This window comes from Trichosurus vulpecula, chromosome 4, assembly GCF_011100635.1.
Source record: "Trichosurus vulpecula isolate mTriVul1 chromosome 4, mTriVul1.pri, whole genome shotgun sequence".
NCBI classification, from domain to species: Eukaryota; Metazoa; Chordata; class Mammalia; order Diprotodontia; family Phalangeridae; genus Trichosurus; species Trichosurus vulpecula.
Genome location: NC_050576.1, coordinates 283729926 through 283744772, shown reverse-complemented (window position 1 = coordinate 283744772; position 14847 = coordinate 283729926). Strand labels below are relative to the sequence as shown.

At 44.8% G+C, this 14847-nt stretch overlaps 1 protein-coding gene across 1 annotated transcript in view; it reads right to left on the bottom strand.

The window, feature by feature from the left end:
• Positions 1 to 839: 839 nt before the first annotated feature.
• IGFBP5 (insulin like growth factor binding protein 5) overlaps positions 840 to 14847 on the bottom strand; it is a 30281-nt gene continuing 16273 nt past the window's right edge. Inside the window, exons 2-4 of the mRNA XM_036754768.1 lie at positions 8081 to 8310; positions 7251 to 7370; positions 840 to 6198 (exon numbers count right to left, since the gene is read on the bottom strand). Of these exons, the coding sequence (XP_036610663.1) occupies positions 6067 to 6198; positions 7251 to 7370; positions 8081 to 8310 (482 nt within the window). The 3' untranslated portion in view covers positions 840 to 6066. The remainder of the gene's footprint in view (positions 6199 to 7250; positions 7371 to 8080; positions 8311 to 14847) is intronic.

The window sequence follows — 14847 nt, the reverse complement described above, 5'->3', positions numbered from 1 at the left end:
TTTGATGTCTAGCCTGCCCATTGAGACCCAATTCAGGAGGGGATAGGGAAAGGGATAGGTTACCTACCTCTGCCTAAGACTGAGCTGACTTTTTTTTTTGTTTTGTTCTGGAAGGAAGGATTAGGGGCAAATAGTTCGAGTCACAGAAAAACAGCTATGAGCTCAATATAAAGTAAAAACTTCGTTAAAGTCAATACTGTTCCCAAGTATCAGGCAACATTGGATGTCCTAAAACTGAAATTGGAGCCATGATTTTGAGAGATGTGTTTGGGATTCCTGTTCCAGTACAAATTGGATTAGGTGGCTTCCAAGCTCCCTTTTCCCCCTGAGATTCTAAGATGAGATGGTCCTGTCCACTTTGACTGTTCTATGATGATTCCAGGTGTTAGAAATCTGAATGGGTGACTGAGGAACTGTGGGATTGTCTTACTCTTTTTTGAATGGTTTAGGTACAGATCTACCTAAGGCTGGGGAATTAGATTAGGTCCCACTTGCAATTTTCCTTGTTTCTTTGGCACACCAGACATAGGATATCAGCACCGCCCAAGTCCAGGGATACAAAATACATTGGATTGGTCCATTTGAGTGACTTGTCCCTGGATTCTGAAGCTCTCTGAAGGGGCCTCCTTAGCCCTAATTTAGAAAAACTGGATTTAGAGTTGGAAGGGAAGTCAAATAATCTAGTCTAACCCTCACAGACGAGATAACTGAGGTCCATTTCAAGTAGCAACCTTTGCTCCCAATCCTTCTCATCTGATTTTGCATCTACTCCTGGCTCAACCCTTACCCCTTTGCTTGCCCTGTCTTTCCTAGGTCCTTGGAGGAAGCTGACGGCAGGCTAACTGAATGCATAACTTTATTAAATAAATGCTTTGTCATGACAAAAGACAAAGATCAAAGAGTAACATAAATTATAAGTTGAATAAATAGTATACAGCAATCTTCACTTTTTTAATAAAATGTGAGATCCTTTGTTTTTTTATTTTCTTAAGTACAAAATGCTAAAACAGGAGCTAAGCTCTTCCACATTCAGGTTTTTTTTTGTTTTATTTTCCACACATTGAGCTTTTTTTTTGTTCGTTTCACGTTTCCATTCTTTTCACTGGTAAAGATTATGAGTATTTCTTTATTTAAAAAAATTGGAAAAAAAGAAGAGAGAACAGAGCTATGGTACTTATGTAAAAAGCTATCAAGAACTAAAGTAAAATGTGTTGTGGTTATTGCTATCTTAAAAAAAAAGAACCAGGTTGGAGACTCGGAATCTGAGGGTGTGTTGTCTGATAACTGTACTATCCATATAGATGCCTAGGTGGTGGTGCTAGGAGGAGGAGATACAGGGCTCATGCTAATGATCAGGAGCTGGGGGTGGGCTGGGGATGCTGAGGCGGGGCACACAACTATAGGGGAGTCCCTTTCCCCTCATGTCTCCTCCGTCTGCCCCATCACCCCCAATTCCCCTCTGCTTGCCCCCTGCAGGTCTGGAGAGAGAAAAAGAGAGAGATTGGAGTCTATGAAGAATGACAGAAGGACACACTCTATTAGAAAAATCAAGAAAGTTTTTTTAAAAAAAGAAATAAAAAAACTAATAAGAAAGCAGTGGAGAGATAGTGCAATATAAAGCCTTGCACACTAGTGGTTTTTTTTTTCAAACAAACAAACAAACAAGGGCAGTATAAGGCCCAGGTTGCTGGTTGGTGGAAACCCTTCTCTCCTTGTCCCAGCCCTAACCCTCCCATTTCAAAATTTTCCCTACCCGAATATCATGCCTAGCACACCCAAAAATCTGTCTGAGACCAAAGGTCTCCTCTCTGTGACCAACTACACTCATGAGTTACTAACTTTTGAACGGCACCTTCCCAAGGTTAATAGGGTTCGGGGAGAAAACCCTCCTCCCCTTCCCCTGAGGGCTTGGGTGTAGCTGTGGTAAACAGTAGAGGCTGCCTGCTATAATAATTGACCTACCTGAGATGGAAATGGGTCAGCTCCACATCCCCAATTTCCTTCCCTTACCCTATGAGTCACCATGGGCAGTAACAGTGAAGGAGAATTGGGGCATGGACAGAGGACCTGGTGGGATCTTCCTATACCCCTCTCCTCTTTTGGGAATGAATGTCTCCAGGCTTCTATTTGCCTGGCTGTTAGTTTAAACTATGCATATGCATCAGGTTTCATTTCTTGCCAAACTCCCTCATTGCCTTGGGGATGGGGTGGAGGGAATGAAGGTCAGCTCAGACCCATTCCCCCTCACCAAAGTGGCTGAGGCAGGAAGAATATAAAGGCAGCTCCTCTACTTCCAAGAAGGGTGAGGCAGGAGGTGGACCAGAAACCTTCTTAAGCAAGGCCTGTAGGGAGGCTGGCCGGATACCCTGCTAACCCAGAGCCTAGAGCATCAATGATGAACAAAGGCTTGGCAATTGGCCAACCTCCAGAATTAGGGATGAAGATTTCATAGGAGCTATGAACTCCTGTGTCATTTCAGACCTGTCTTCCCTAAGTACTTTCTCTCAGGGGCGTGGGCCCAATGGGAAAAGGCAGTGTCCCTTCTGTCTCATCTTCATTATCTCTCAATCCATCTTCCTGGGCTCAGGTCAAGCTACCTGTTTGGGACGCTCAGTTCAGGTAGTCCCAGAAGTTGTGGCCATCTCTGGATGTTTACTTCCCAGAAACATCCTCATGCAGTCTCTAAGAGCTAGGTACCTCAAAGGGATAACTAGGGTTTGGGTCAGTAGATTTGGGCAGTATCACCAAGCTGCCTCCACCCATGTAGATCCATTCCCAAGGTTTTGGTGGGTTTCTTTTTTTTAAAACAACCTACAAGAGTGGACTGAGGGGGTTGGGAAAGATGGAAGAGGAGATCAGGGTGAATTCAATTTCCTTTCTGGAGCTAGAGAAGACCCCCTTTTATTTGGACTTTGAACTCACAGTACACTGACTTCCTCTTCCCACAGCATCCTCATTTGTTTAGCAACTTGTGGTGCTCACTCATGAGAACCGGACAAGCTTATGTCCAACCTCTAGGGATGGAGCTGAGGACGCCAAGGGTGGGGAAGCATTCCATCCAATGAAGCAAGGAGTGGGGATAATGAGGGGATAGGAGAAAGAAGGAAGGAAAAGAGGGTCAAAGAGAAAAGAGAAGAGGAGAGAGAAAACTAAGGAAACAGAAGATAGGGGAGTGTGGGAGAGGGGCAGAAAATGAGAGGACAGAAGTAAGATTCCTGGCTCAGTCTTATCTTAGGGGAAATGGCACCCCAGCATCTGCTTAGCAAATCCCAGACCAATAGATTGCTCAAGATCCAGGGAGAAAAAAAAATAAAAGAGAGAAAGTAGAGAGCAAAGTAAGAAAGGATTAAGGATACTGGCCTATGTAGATGGGGGAATGTCCAGGGTGGGGGTGGGGTGGGAATAAGGATTGGTGCAGAGAGATGGGGGAGGCAGAGAAGGCCCAGGTACAGCCCTGCTGCTGTGCTCCCCTTCTGGCCCTTTGTCTCAAGTATGTTTATTTCCCTCTCCTCTCCCTTGCCAAATGTTCTGCTGGGGGGAAGTAGGAGTCAAGGCCATTCCCTCTGGATTATTTCCTTATACTCTACAGCTTTGAATATTCCAACTCCACTGGAACACTTGTGCTTCTCTGCCATGCTCTCCCCAGATTAAGGCGGGATGAGTTTGAGGTTGGTCTCCTTGGGAGTGTGACACTAGGTAAAAGGTATGTGTTTTGAAGGGATGTATCCATAAAGGGATGGATTCTCTGCCAGTGTCCCTGCCAGCTTCCTTCTGACCAACATTTAGCCTCAAATCTACCCCATCCACTAAGGAAGAGTAATGTCTTTTCCCATTCCTGCAGCAGAAGAGGAAGGAGGGAGGGTGAGCTTGGATCAGAATTCTTGTTATTACCAGCCCAAATGACCCATGCCAGCCAAAATGTCCCTGGCATCATCCTGTCCCTCCCTTCTGAGGAAGGAAGAAGTAACTGACCAGAGTGGAATCAGAGACCAAAAGAAAGCAGCCTTGGCTCCAAACCTGCTCTGCCATAGTGGCATCCTCCTCCTGCTCCCGACCCTCCAGCTCTCTTCCAATTTCCATAGCAACTTTTGGTAGCTATTTAAGCCATATTCTGTTCTTTCCCCTCTCCTGGTATCTCCTCCTTGTTCGAAACTTCTGGCTTGGGATAGCCAGAGTCTAGCTCTCCTCTGGAAAGTAAAGTTTCTCAGAATGGAACAGTGCATGTCCTTTTCTCTCCTCTCTCTTTATTCTTGCATCTAGGGTGGGGAAGGAAGTCTGGGGAGCCTACTTCTGCCCTGTTCCCCTGTGCTCTGATGCTGGAAAGAGATAGGCAAGGAAGCACTATCTGTCCATCTCCAAGGCACTGGGGAAGTCCCTTGTTAATTATTTTCCCAACAGGGACAGAATTAACCCAAAGTTCTGATCTAGGCTCTTTCTACTTTTCTCCCTCTTGGCTGCCTCTCATTTCAATCTTTCATCCCCTTTCCCAAGGTGAAGGCTGAGAAAGAGGGTTTCAAAATGCAGTCTCCAGCCAGCTGAAACCCAAAGGCTGGGAAACCACAAATCTCTGTCTCATAACCTGTGGCTTGGGTTATGGTGGTGAGCTAAAGGGCCCAACTCAGTTCAGTGTAAAAGCCAGAGTTATTTCTGAAGGGCCACAAGAAATAAAAAAGGGAGGTGTGGGGGAAAGAAGGGATGTCTGTGTGTACACAGGCACAGAACTGCCTGGGAACATGCCCAAGCAGACATCCAGGCCGGGAGAACCAGAGGGTCATGGGAAAGCATTGATGCAAAATGTTGATGGATCTATATCACAATTTCACAGGAAGCACGTGCTTGAGCTTTCTGTTTTTGAGAGACCCCCTGCCCCCCAAACGGCAGGCAGTTGATGCTGGTATTTTGGTTTGTGTTGGGGGAAAATCTGGGCTTTTCTTGGCTTTGCCAGACTGGAAAGAATCCTCAGTGCCCGTTGAAACTACTTTTGGAAAGTCAATGCAAACCATTTGGAGAAAGACAGAAAGAAAGGAAAAAAAAAAGATATAAAAGTATATATGCAGACATATAGCCTTGTGGATAAATACAAGCCCACACAAATGCTTTGCCAGTCCATCCTCCCCTGTGGAGGCTACACTAAGAATTGAAAAAAAAATCCATATCCACACCCTTGGCATTATTTTAGTCACCTTGGAAGAAAAGGAAATTCCAAGGCTGTGTATGTAGTAATGACTGGTTATGTCTGTATGTGGCCTGAAAGATACACACAGACATAGGTGCATATAATGTGTCAATATATGTCTGTCTAGAAAATCCTACCAAGCTAGGATCATTCAGAAGTTTGGATTGTTAAAAACTAAAACAGTAATGGAATGCATTTTCATTTTTTAGACAAACCTTGGAAGAATCAGGGGGTGAGGGGAGAGGAATGATAAGCCTGAAGAGGCCTTGGGAGCTGACTGGAGGAGGAGACACAGGAGAGCAGAGCCCTGGTTCGCCCTTTCTTCTACCACCAAAACCTCTCTCCTCTTTTCACCAAACCAAACTGAAAAAAACCCTCAGCAAGCAGCTGGATCCCACCTAATAGCTCAGGCCCTCCCCAGGCAAAACCGTTTCCCAGCTAAGGGTCCCTCTTGGCAGCAGGATGTGGGCCAATACAGGTTACTAATTACTTCTCCTCTGGTCTTTCTTGCTTTTCTTGACTTTTTGTGTCCTTCTCAGTGATTCTCTTCTGTCACATGCTCTCTATTTTCTTCTTCCGCTCTTCCCTTCTCCATTCATTCTCCTTACCACCCCACTCTTTACCCCATCAACCAAAAAAAGGGGGCTGTCTTCTTGGCTTATTCTGTCTCTGTTGTTGTTGTTGCTTAAAAAACAAAAGGTTGAGAACTTGCTAAAGATTCCGAGGTCCTCAGTTTCTTCAAACATTTTTTTCCCTTAAATGAGATGAAATGAGTGGCATCCTCGGGGTGGAGAGGGGCACTGGCTGGAATGGGGTGGGGGAAGGGAGCTGGGGAAAAGCTGAGGAGTGGGGGGGTGGAGGGGCAAGGGATGAGGGATGGGAGGGATGCCTCACTCAACATTGCTGCTATCAAAACTGTGACACTGGAAATCTCCATCAACGTATTCCATCCCTGGCAGCTTCATCCCGTACTTGTCCACGCACCAGCAAATGCCACGTTTGCGGCCCCGAGATGGCTTGCACTAGGGAGAGAGGGTGAGAAAGACACAAATGGACTTAGGGTTGGCACAGGGTGAAATGGAGGAAGAGCAGATGAGTGAAAAAAAATGCATCTCTAAATCCTAGATCCTTGTCTGCCTCTTCTCCAGCCTGGCATGCCCCACTCCCCCAAGTTACAAGCATACACAGCATACACACCATTAAGATGTGCTGGTCTCAAGGGAGGGCTAATCCCCACAAAATGGTGAAAGAGGCTATGTGTTTATCTTAGGTTTCTTCCACTCCCCCTTCCTAGCATTCTCTACCCCTTCATTACTCCAACCTGCCTAGAGTCAACACTTTACCTAAGTGCTCACGAAAAGGTGAAGATGGTTCAATTAAGTTTTACTACCACTCCCTGGCATGTTCCCATTTTAAGAAACTACAACTTAGGGGTGTGTGTGTATGTGTGTATGTGTGTGTATGTGTGGATGAGTGAACAGCAATGATTAACACAAAGGAATGAATACGTTCTTCTTAATGGTGACATCCCAAGCACTGTGTCGCCTGGATAAGGGGAGGTGATTTTAGAAGGACAGGTTGGGGTGTGTCCCCAGTTCCACTGCTGACTTTGCCTATTCATCAAGCTGGTCCCATAAGGAAGCCAGAATAACTGAAATTTTACTTTGTTCACCATTATCCTCCCTTTGACCGCAGACTGTGTGTGGTGTCTGGCATTATGTTGGGCATTCAATAAAAACGTGTGGATTGACTGAAATCTGCATTCCTTTGACTTTTACCTCCTCATAGAAAAAAGAAGGTGCCCCCTCCTTTTTTGGATGCTAATTTCCATTCCCTTGTTCATTAAGCAAATACTTTTTGAGTCCCTATTCTGTGCCCTCTCATCCCAGCATCAGCTCGAATGGGATTTCTTCCTCTCTTCCTCTCAGTGGAATTAGTCCTCCACAAATCACATTCCCCTAGTCTCCCTGACTCTGACTACAATCTCTGACTCCAAGTTTCTTACCCCTGATCCCACAAAGTTTATACTACATGACTCCATTAAATTGATAGAAGAGAAAGGAACAATGATTACCTGTTTCCTCTTGTAAAAGCCTTTACGGTCACAGTTGGGCAGGTAAACAGTTCGGGGAACCATACGGGGGCTGGTTTTGAGCTCTTGCAGGGAAGCTTCCATGTGCCTGCGGCAGGGGCCCTAGAAGGAGAAGTGAGAGTTGGAAAAGCCAGGGCAATCACTTGTGACTGCTAAGGGGGTAAGACCTAGGGCCACCTCTGCAGGGGCGTATGGTCCTAAAGACATAAGTCATTTATAAGATTCAACTCCCTTTATTACTGATTAGTTTTTACTAAAGATTTTTTTTCCCACATTAATCCCAGATCTTACCATTTGGCACCATGTTAGACAAAGGTTGGGAGAGGGTGCCCTTCTTCCCTGCCCTTGTCCCCCTTTCCTTACCCCACACATACTTTTTCACCTTTCCTGAATTCCCTGCTTCAGAACAGTATCTGCTCAAGTTCTTCAAGGACAGGGTTCCGATGCTGAATTGGGTAAGGGTGCCATTGTAGGGGAAGCTACGCAATTCTGTGGGCCATAGGGGCAACCCAAGACTAGTTCTCTCTGGTGTGGGTTTTGATCCTGCCATCTTAAATTTTCTTGAACTGACTGGAACCTGTCCAGGTCCACAAAATCTTCTCCCTGCCTTCAGGCCAGTCCCCTAGTCCAGCCAGAATGCAGCTCCCCACTTTTGAGTGGGGCTGATTTGATTCTTTCTAAGGTCAATCATGAAATTACCTCCCCGGCCTTTCCCATAATACCTCCTTGGGGATCTTTAGCCAGCCCAAGGAAATGCCAAGAATGAGGCATGGGTGGCAGAGTAAACAGAAGTTATCTCCATAAGGACTCACTTGTTCAGACTCTTGTCTCATCTCAGGGACAGAGATGACCCGGGACTGGGCAGTGTTCTCAGCAATGCCAACAAACTTGGACTGGGTCAGCTTCTTCCGGCGGTCTTTCTTCAGGGCCTCAGCCTTCATCTCAGAGAGGTGAACATGTTTGGGCCGGAAAACTTTTGGGGAGTAGGTCTCCTCAGCCATCTCTGAAGTGGTTGGCTCCTCATGCTCCCGGGATTCCCTCTCTAGGAAGATAAGTCAGAAAGAAGATCAGTGCCTTGGGACTTAGGGCCTACAGAGCATCACAGATGAAGAAAGAGTCAATTTGGAAGCAGGAGATCTGGGTTTGCTTCCAGCTCTTTTATATTGTATGGTATGGTATGGTATGGTATTGTATTGTATTGTATTGTAATGGTATTCCTGGGTGAGTCACTTCTCTTTCTGAGCTTCAGTTTCTTCACCCACAAAATGGGAATAAAGATACTTGCCCTGTTCACCTCATGGGGCTGCTTTAAGGATAAACCTTAAAAGGCTCCAGAATGTGATGTCCTATGCTACCTGGTCCGTGTGTATTGGGAAGGAATATAAAAGGGAGAAGATACCTTTGGGACCTTGAGTCTAATGAAGGAGATAGGGCAGACACATCAAAGACAGAGAGGCTGGCAGCCTAGAAGGCCGTACTTAAGTGTCAGAGAGCTTCCTTTAGTCACTGAAGACTGGTACAGTTAGTTCAGGGAGGTTTCACAGGAGAGGTGTGTTTGGAGCTGAGATCCAAGAAGTCTGGCAGAAATGAGAGGAGAACATTCTGAATGCAGACGAGGTGAGTGAAAGGGGCAGGGGGGAGATCACAGGATTCAGCAGGTCCAGGCAGAGGCAGGGGCAGGCCCTTTGGTACAAGGTGTGACAGGTTTTGTTTGACTAGGGTGGAGAGTCTGGGGAAAGGGGCAGTTATAACTTGGTTAGCGAAGGAGAGATAAAAAAGACAACATATCCTTAAAAGTCACTCTGAGGAGTCTGGGGCAACTAGGTTTAAGGAGATTTGGGAGTTGGGAAGATCTGGATTTAAATCCCAACTAATACTATGAGATCATAGGGAGATTGCTTAAGGTCTCTTCATTTGGAAAATATGATTAAGACTACCTATGGTAGCGGCAGCTTGCCCTGGAGTCAGGAGGACCTGAGTTCAAATCCAGCCTCAGACACTTGACACACTTACTAGCTGTGTGACCTTGGGCAAGTCACTTAACCCCAATTGCCCTGCCGTGCCCCCTGCAAAAAAAAAAAAGAATACCTATGGTATCTAACTCACTATCAGACTCTCAGCAGATGGCATGCTGACACTGGGGTCAGGAAGTCCCTGAGTACAAATCCAGCTTCAGAAACTTACTAGCTGTGTGACCCTGGGTAAGTCACTTAACCTCTGTCTACTTCAGGTTCCTCTTCTGTAAAAGTGGGGACAATAATCACATCTGCTTCCTAGGGTCTGAAAACTAGCATTTATTTTATTTTATTTTTTGGAGGGGGGAAGGAAGAGGGCAATTGGGGTTAAGTGACTTGCCCAAAGTCACACAGCTACTGTGTCAAGTTCTGAGGCTGAATTTGAACTCAGGTCCTCCTGACTCCAAGGCCAGTGCTCTACTCACTGCACCACCTAACTGCTCCTCAACTAGCATTTATTAAGGGTCAACTATGTGCCAAGCACTGTGCTAAGGAACTGAGGATCCAAAGAAAGACCAAAAAAAACCCCAAACCCCAAAGCAAACCAAAACAAACCAGTCTCCATTCTGGAGGATAAAATAACAAAATATTTCTAAAGCCCTTTGCAAACCTTAAATCATTATATGAATGCTGGTGTTTTCATCAGTATGTGAAGCGCTATATCAATATGGACAGTTATCATTTGATGGCTAGAAAATATGGAAAGCAGATTAGTTGGCCCTCTCTTTGTGTACAGTCTTTGTCTATTTTTTGTCCCAGAATTACTAAAAGATATATTTGAGCCTGGGGAGCAGGAGATTGGGGGACATAAGGGGCAAAGATTGCAGAAGAAAGAGCAGTAGGAGGAGAGCAGGACGCGAAACATAGGAACTAGAGGGAAAGAGAGACAGGAAATGAAGGTTTTGGCTTCTTTTTCCCCCCCTGCCTTAGTCCTCATGTCCAACCTGGCTCTATGACCTCTGTCCCAACCAAGCTGGAGTGTTACTTAGGGATCCCTGGTAGGCCAAGAAAGTCTGACAGCTGAACCGTGGCTAAAGCAGTTATATATAGGACAGGACTGATAAGAGACTATATTTAGCTGACTTATGACCTTTAACAAAACTGGGTTCTCTTTCTTATTCTATTATTCTTTCTCTTTTTTTCTCTCTTTCTTTCTCTTCCTTCCTTTCTTTCTCTCCTTTCTCTCTCTCTCTCTCTCTCTCTCTCTCTCTCTCTCTCTCTCTCTCTCTCTCTCTCTCCCCCCCCCCTCCCTTCCTTCCTCCCTCTCTCCCATTGCTGTTTTTTTTCAGATGAGTTCGCCAATCTGGATTAAGTTCTGATCTCCCTGAGCACTCTCCCTTTTAGTCATCACCTTCTTCTTTGCCTTACATTTATGTATCATTCTAAAGTTCACAGAATGCTTTCACATTTATTATTGCATTTTGATTTTTAGGACCATGTGAGATAGGTAAGGCTAGGGTTATTACCCCTACTGTATAGATCAAAAAGTTAAGGAAAAACGAGGTTAAGTGATTTATCCAAAGCTACCCAGCCAGTAAAGTGGCAGGGCTGAGCACAGCACCCAAGACTTCTGCCTTCAAGTACAGTGGGTGTATCATGTTGTACCGATACTGCTATGTACTCCTTGATCCCTTTGGCTGAGGTTGATTCAATTTGTGGGAACCTGAGGGTTCTGCCTTAGATCACTGTTCCCTTTGTAAAGGAAAAATGGCTAGGTGCAATGTGATAAGAACAAGAGATAAGGATAATACTAGATTGGCTTTGGATTAGGTCTAATGTTTACAATGTTTTCCCTTAGATTGAGCCTAAATCTTTCTCTCTACAAATGCAATCCACTGCTTGCTTTATGGGAAGTTAAGTGGTACAGTGGATAGAGTACCCAGCCTGGAGTTGGAAAGACTCATTTTCCTGAGTTCGAATCTGGCCTCAGATACTTACTAGCCATGTGACCCTAGCCAAGTCACTTATCCCTGTTTGCCTCAGTTTGCTCATCTGTAAAATGAGCTGGAGAAGGAATTGACAAACCACTCCAGTATCTTCCCCAGTAAAACCCAAATAGGGTCAAGAAGAGTGAGGCACAATTGAAAATTAAACACCAACAAGCCCCTTATCCACTCCCTTCTTTTCATACTTCAGTCTTTTTCATCTATAAAGTGAGGGGGAAAGAAAAAACATCATTGGAGAAGGTCCTAAGTGCTCAAAAGGAGGTGAAAACCAACAATCTCGCCTTTAATCCATACCCATCTTCTCTGTAATTCCAAACCCCTACAATCCATTGGGACACAGGTTATAGCCAGCAGTGTAGTTTAGCCTGGGCTCCACAAGGTGGTGCTTAACCACATGTTCTCTGGGCTATTAACCAGCCCAACACCGAAGAAGAAGGAAGGATCTGGTAGAATAGGAAATAGACAAGAAGCCCAGCTGGACCAACAATGCAGGATTCAACACTGTAGGCAAGGGAAGCATTATTAGGGGGAGACTTCTGTGCATGTTGACGATAAAGAAACAAAGACTATCCATTCCTTTTGTCTACGTAGCTCAGTCACTGAGTCAAAGGAAAGCTGAAGCCCTGCCCAATGTTAAACAATACCAGGCTTCTCCAGAATAGGTTGTTGTTGTGTTTGTCCTTCGTTCTTGAAGAGGACCATGGCATCAGGGGAATGATGACACGACTTGCAGTTGACTTGGATTTGAGTGAAGGAGGGCTGCGCGAGGCCACCAGCCTCACTTTCTCCTCCACAGCCATCTGGGTCCAGTGGCCAGATATTCATCAGGATGACTGGAGATGACCCAGGATGCAATGGGTGACCCTGGCCCTTTCAGGCTAAGGTCTTTTCAGGTTCTCCCTTTGAGTGAGGTAATGCCCATTCAGTGAACAGGCCTCTTTAAGAAGCTAATCAAGGATGGTTCCTTTAATCAAAAACTCAAAAGAAAAAAAAATCAGACTGGGAGGGGAAGACTGTCAGGGTTCCAGCCCAAAAGAGAAACAGTTACTATCTAGTATTTAGAAACACTATCTTTTAGAGCTGGAAAGGCTGGGAGTCTACAACCAGATCCCTAACAGAGGCATGAGACAAGCAAAGAGTGGCCTCTCGTTGCTTTGGGGGCCAACTTGTCTGCATTGGACAAGATCCCAGAGCAGAATAGGGAAGTGCAGTTGTTGGGAAGGAAGGTAGTTCTGCTAGGTCACTGATTTTTCTGGCTGGGTCAGTTAAAAGTGGGGGAACAGGTGTAACTTCACATGGAAGCCAGAAGATGGCAGCATGGGCCCACAGTTTAATAACATGCAACACCCTCTGTCTTTCTTCTGTCCTAGAGTTTGCAATGACTTTGAAGCTGACTGGAGGGGATGAGATGAAAAGGCTGGGAAGGTTTTGTAGCTGAGCAATGTTAATTTTTACACAACTAAAATTTTGAGGTTGAGGTCTCTTTTTATCTTTTTTTTTACCCTTCCTGCAACCAATACCTTCTCTTTTAAAACAATATTTGGTGAACTATTTACAGTTTAAATGCCTAAAGGTACAGTAGGATGAATCTAATTGTGAAATTTCAGGCATCAGTGAGGCCTGTTTTCAAGCAGGTGGGCCTTCTAAGGGATCTTAAGTTGGATCTTAAGAACCGGGACTCTATAACGTAACTAACCGATTTGTGGAATTATAGGACTTTCGTAGGATATTAGAGGGAGCTGAAAGGCCATCTAGCCCAACTTACTCTTTTTAAAGACTTGGAAACTGAGACTCAAAGAGTTTAAATATCTTGCAGAAGTTCACAAGCATTAAGAGCAGGGGATGAGACATGAACCTAGCACTAAAGAACTCTATAGCTGAGCAACTGAAGAGATATCAATAGCTAACCATCTAATGATTACACTATTTCATGGCCATCCAAAAAGTCTAACCATCCAATGATTATTTTCAAAAGGCCTTTTAACCTGGTGGTTACTGATCTCTTTGTCCATAAAAGTAAAACTATAGATTTAGAGGCAGAGCCCTGGTTTGACTCCCAGAGTTCAAAATTTATATGAATTGGGGGCCAGTCACTTTATCTCTCTGGGCCTCAGTTAGTTTATCTATAAAGGATGCTTCAAGTTTCTTCCAGTTCTAATGCTCTTTATTACTCTAAGAGAAACATCATACAGACTCTCTCTGTATTTATCCAACAATCTTGTTCTTAGAAGGCAGCTGGATAATGATGGAGAGCAAGAGCTTAGGAATATTCTGGGGGTCCAGTTATAATGTGTGGCGGAGGTGAGTGACTCCCAGTCCCTTACCCTAAATAAGTTTGAAACTGGAATGGGTGAGAAGCAGAAAGGACTGGGAATGGCTGAAAGACAAACAAAAGAATGGGCTTCCTTCCCCTGGGGTTGTGCCAGCACCTGGCCCAGGCAGCTGACAGATTCTCCTTCCCCAGATGCACCTGTTTAGCTGGGAGCTCAAGAATGCTGACCTCTGTAAGAAGAGAGCCCAAGGGTGAGTCTTTTTTCTGCACCACCTCCAGCTGGCGTATGGTGCTGACTTATTTCGTTGCCACAGGCTATCTTCTCTACAAGTCATTTATTCTGTGGAGCCCAGACTCCTGTACAGTAAACCCAATCTGATAAAGTGCCCTCCTTCCTGATCTCACCTGTCCTTAATGTTTTCCTGCAAAGGAGAGGCCACAGCCTGCCTCTGTCTACCTAAATCGTTATCCCCTCAACTCTGAGGCATACCACCTTAATCAGTCATGCTGCAATTCAAAAGGCTTTTCCTCTTCTTTTCTGGAGAAAAGATCAGTCACTTAATAGTCTCCTTAAAATTAATATCCTTTTCCAGGAATGTGAAACCAGTTCATCATTTCAAGCTAACTCAGCTGAAATTTTCTAATGTCCCCCTAGAGTTCTGCTGACTAACTTTTCGTTAAGTCTTTCTTGGGGAAAGATGGTTTTTAAGATTCATTGAATAAGCCCTAAAGCTTACATTAACCTCCCACTACCCTCTTTTACTACTTGGGGTTCAAGTAATGGCCACACACCAATGGTATAGAATATTCCTGCCTGCACATGTCCTAATGTCAGTACTTCAAGGACTGTTTCATAATTCATCTGCCACCACTCTGGAAACAGGGGGGGTTTATGAGTCAAATCTGCTTGGTAAAGTGGAGAGAATCACTGGATTTGGAATTAGATATTGCCTGGGTTCCAGAACTGTTACTACCTGTGAGTCACTCAACCAACTCGGGCTTCAGTTTTCTCATTTGTTAGTTGTAGTGGTCTCTGTTCCTTTCGGTTCCAGATCTATAAGCCTATGACCTTTCTGAATGTCAGTTTCCTTATCTCTAAAATGAGAGAGTCAGAGTAGATGTCCTCTAAATCTGTGATCTGGGCCTACCTTGGATCTCATGCTTTTTTTTTACCTCCTTCTGGATGCACATCAGTGTTGACCTTGACTCCACAGGGCTCAGGCCTTGGGGAGTAAAAAGATAGAGTCAGATGGACATTAACAAAAGACAAAGTGCCCTTTGTTTAGTTATGGGCTAACAGAAAGACAACAGACTCTTGGAGATTGTCTTGGGATTAAGAGAAGGAA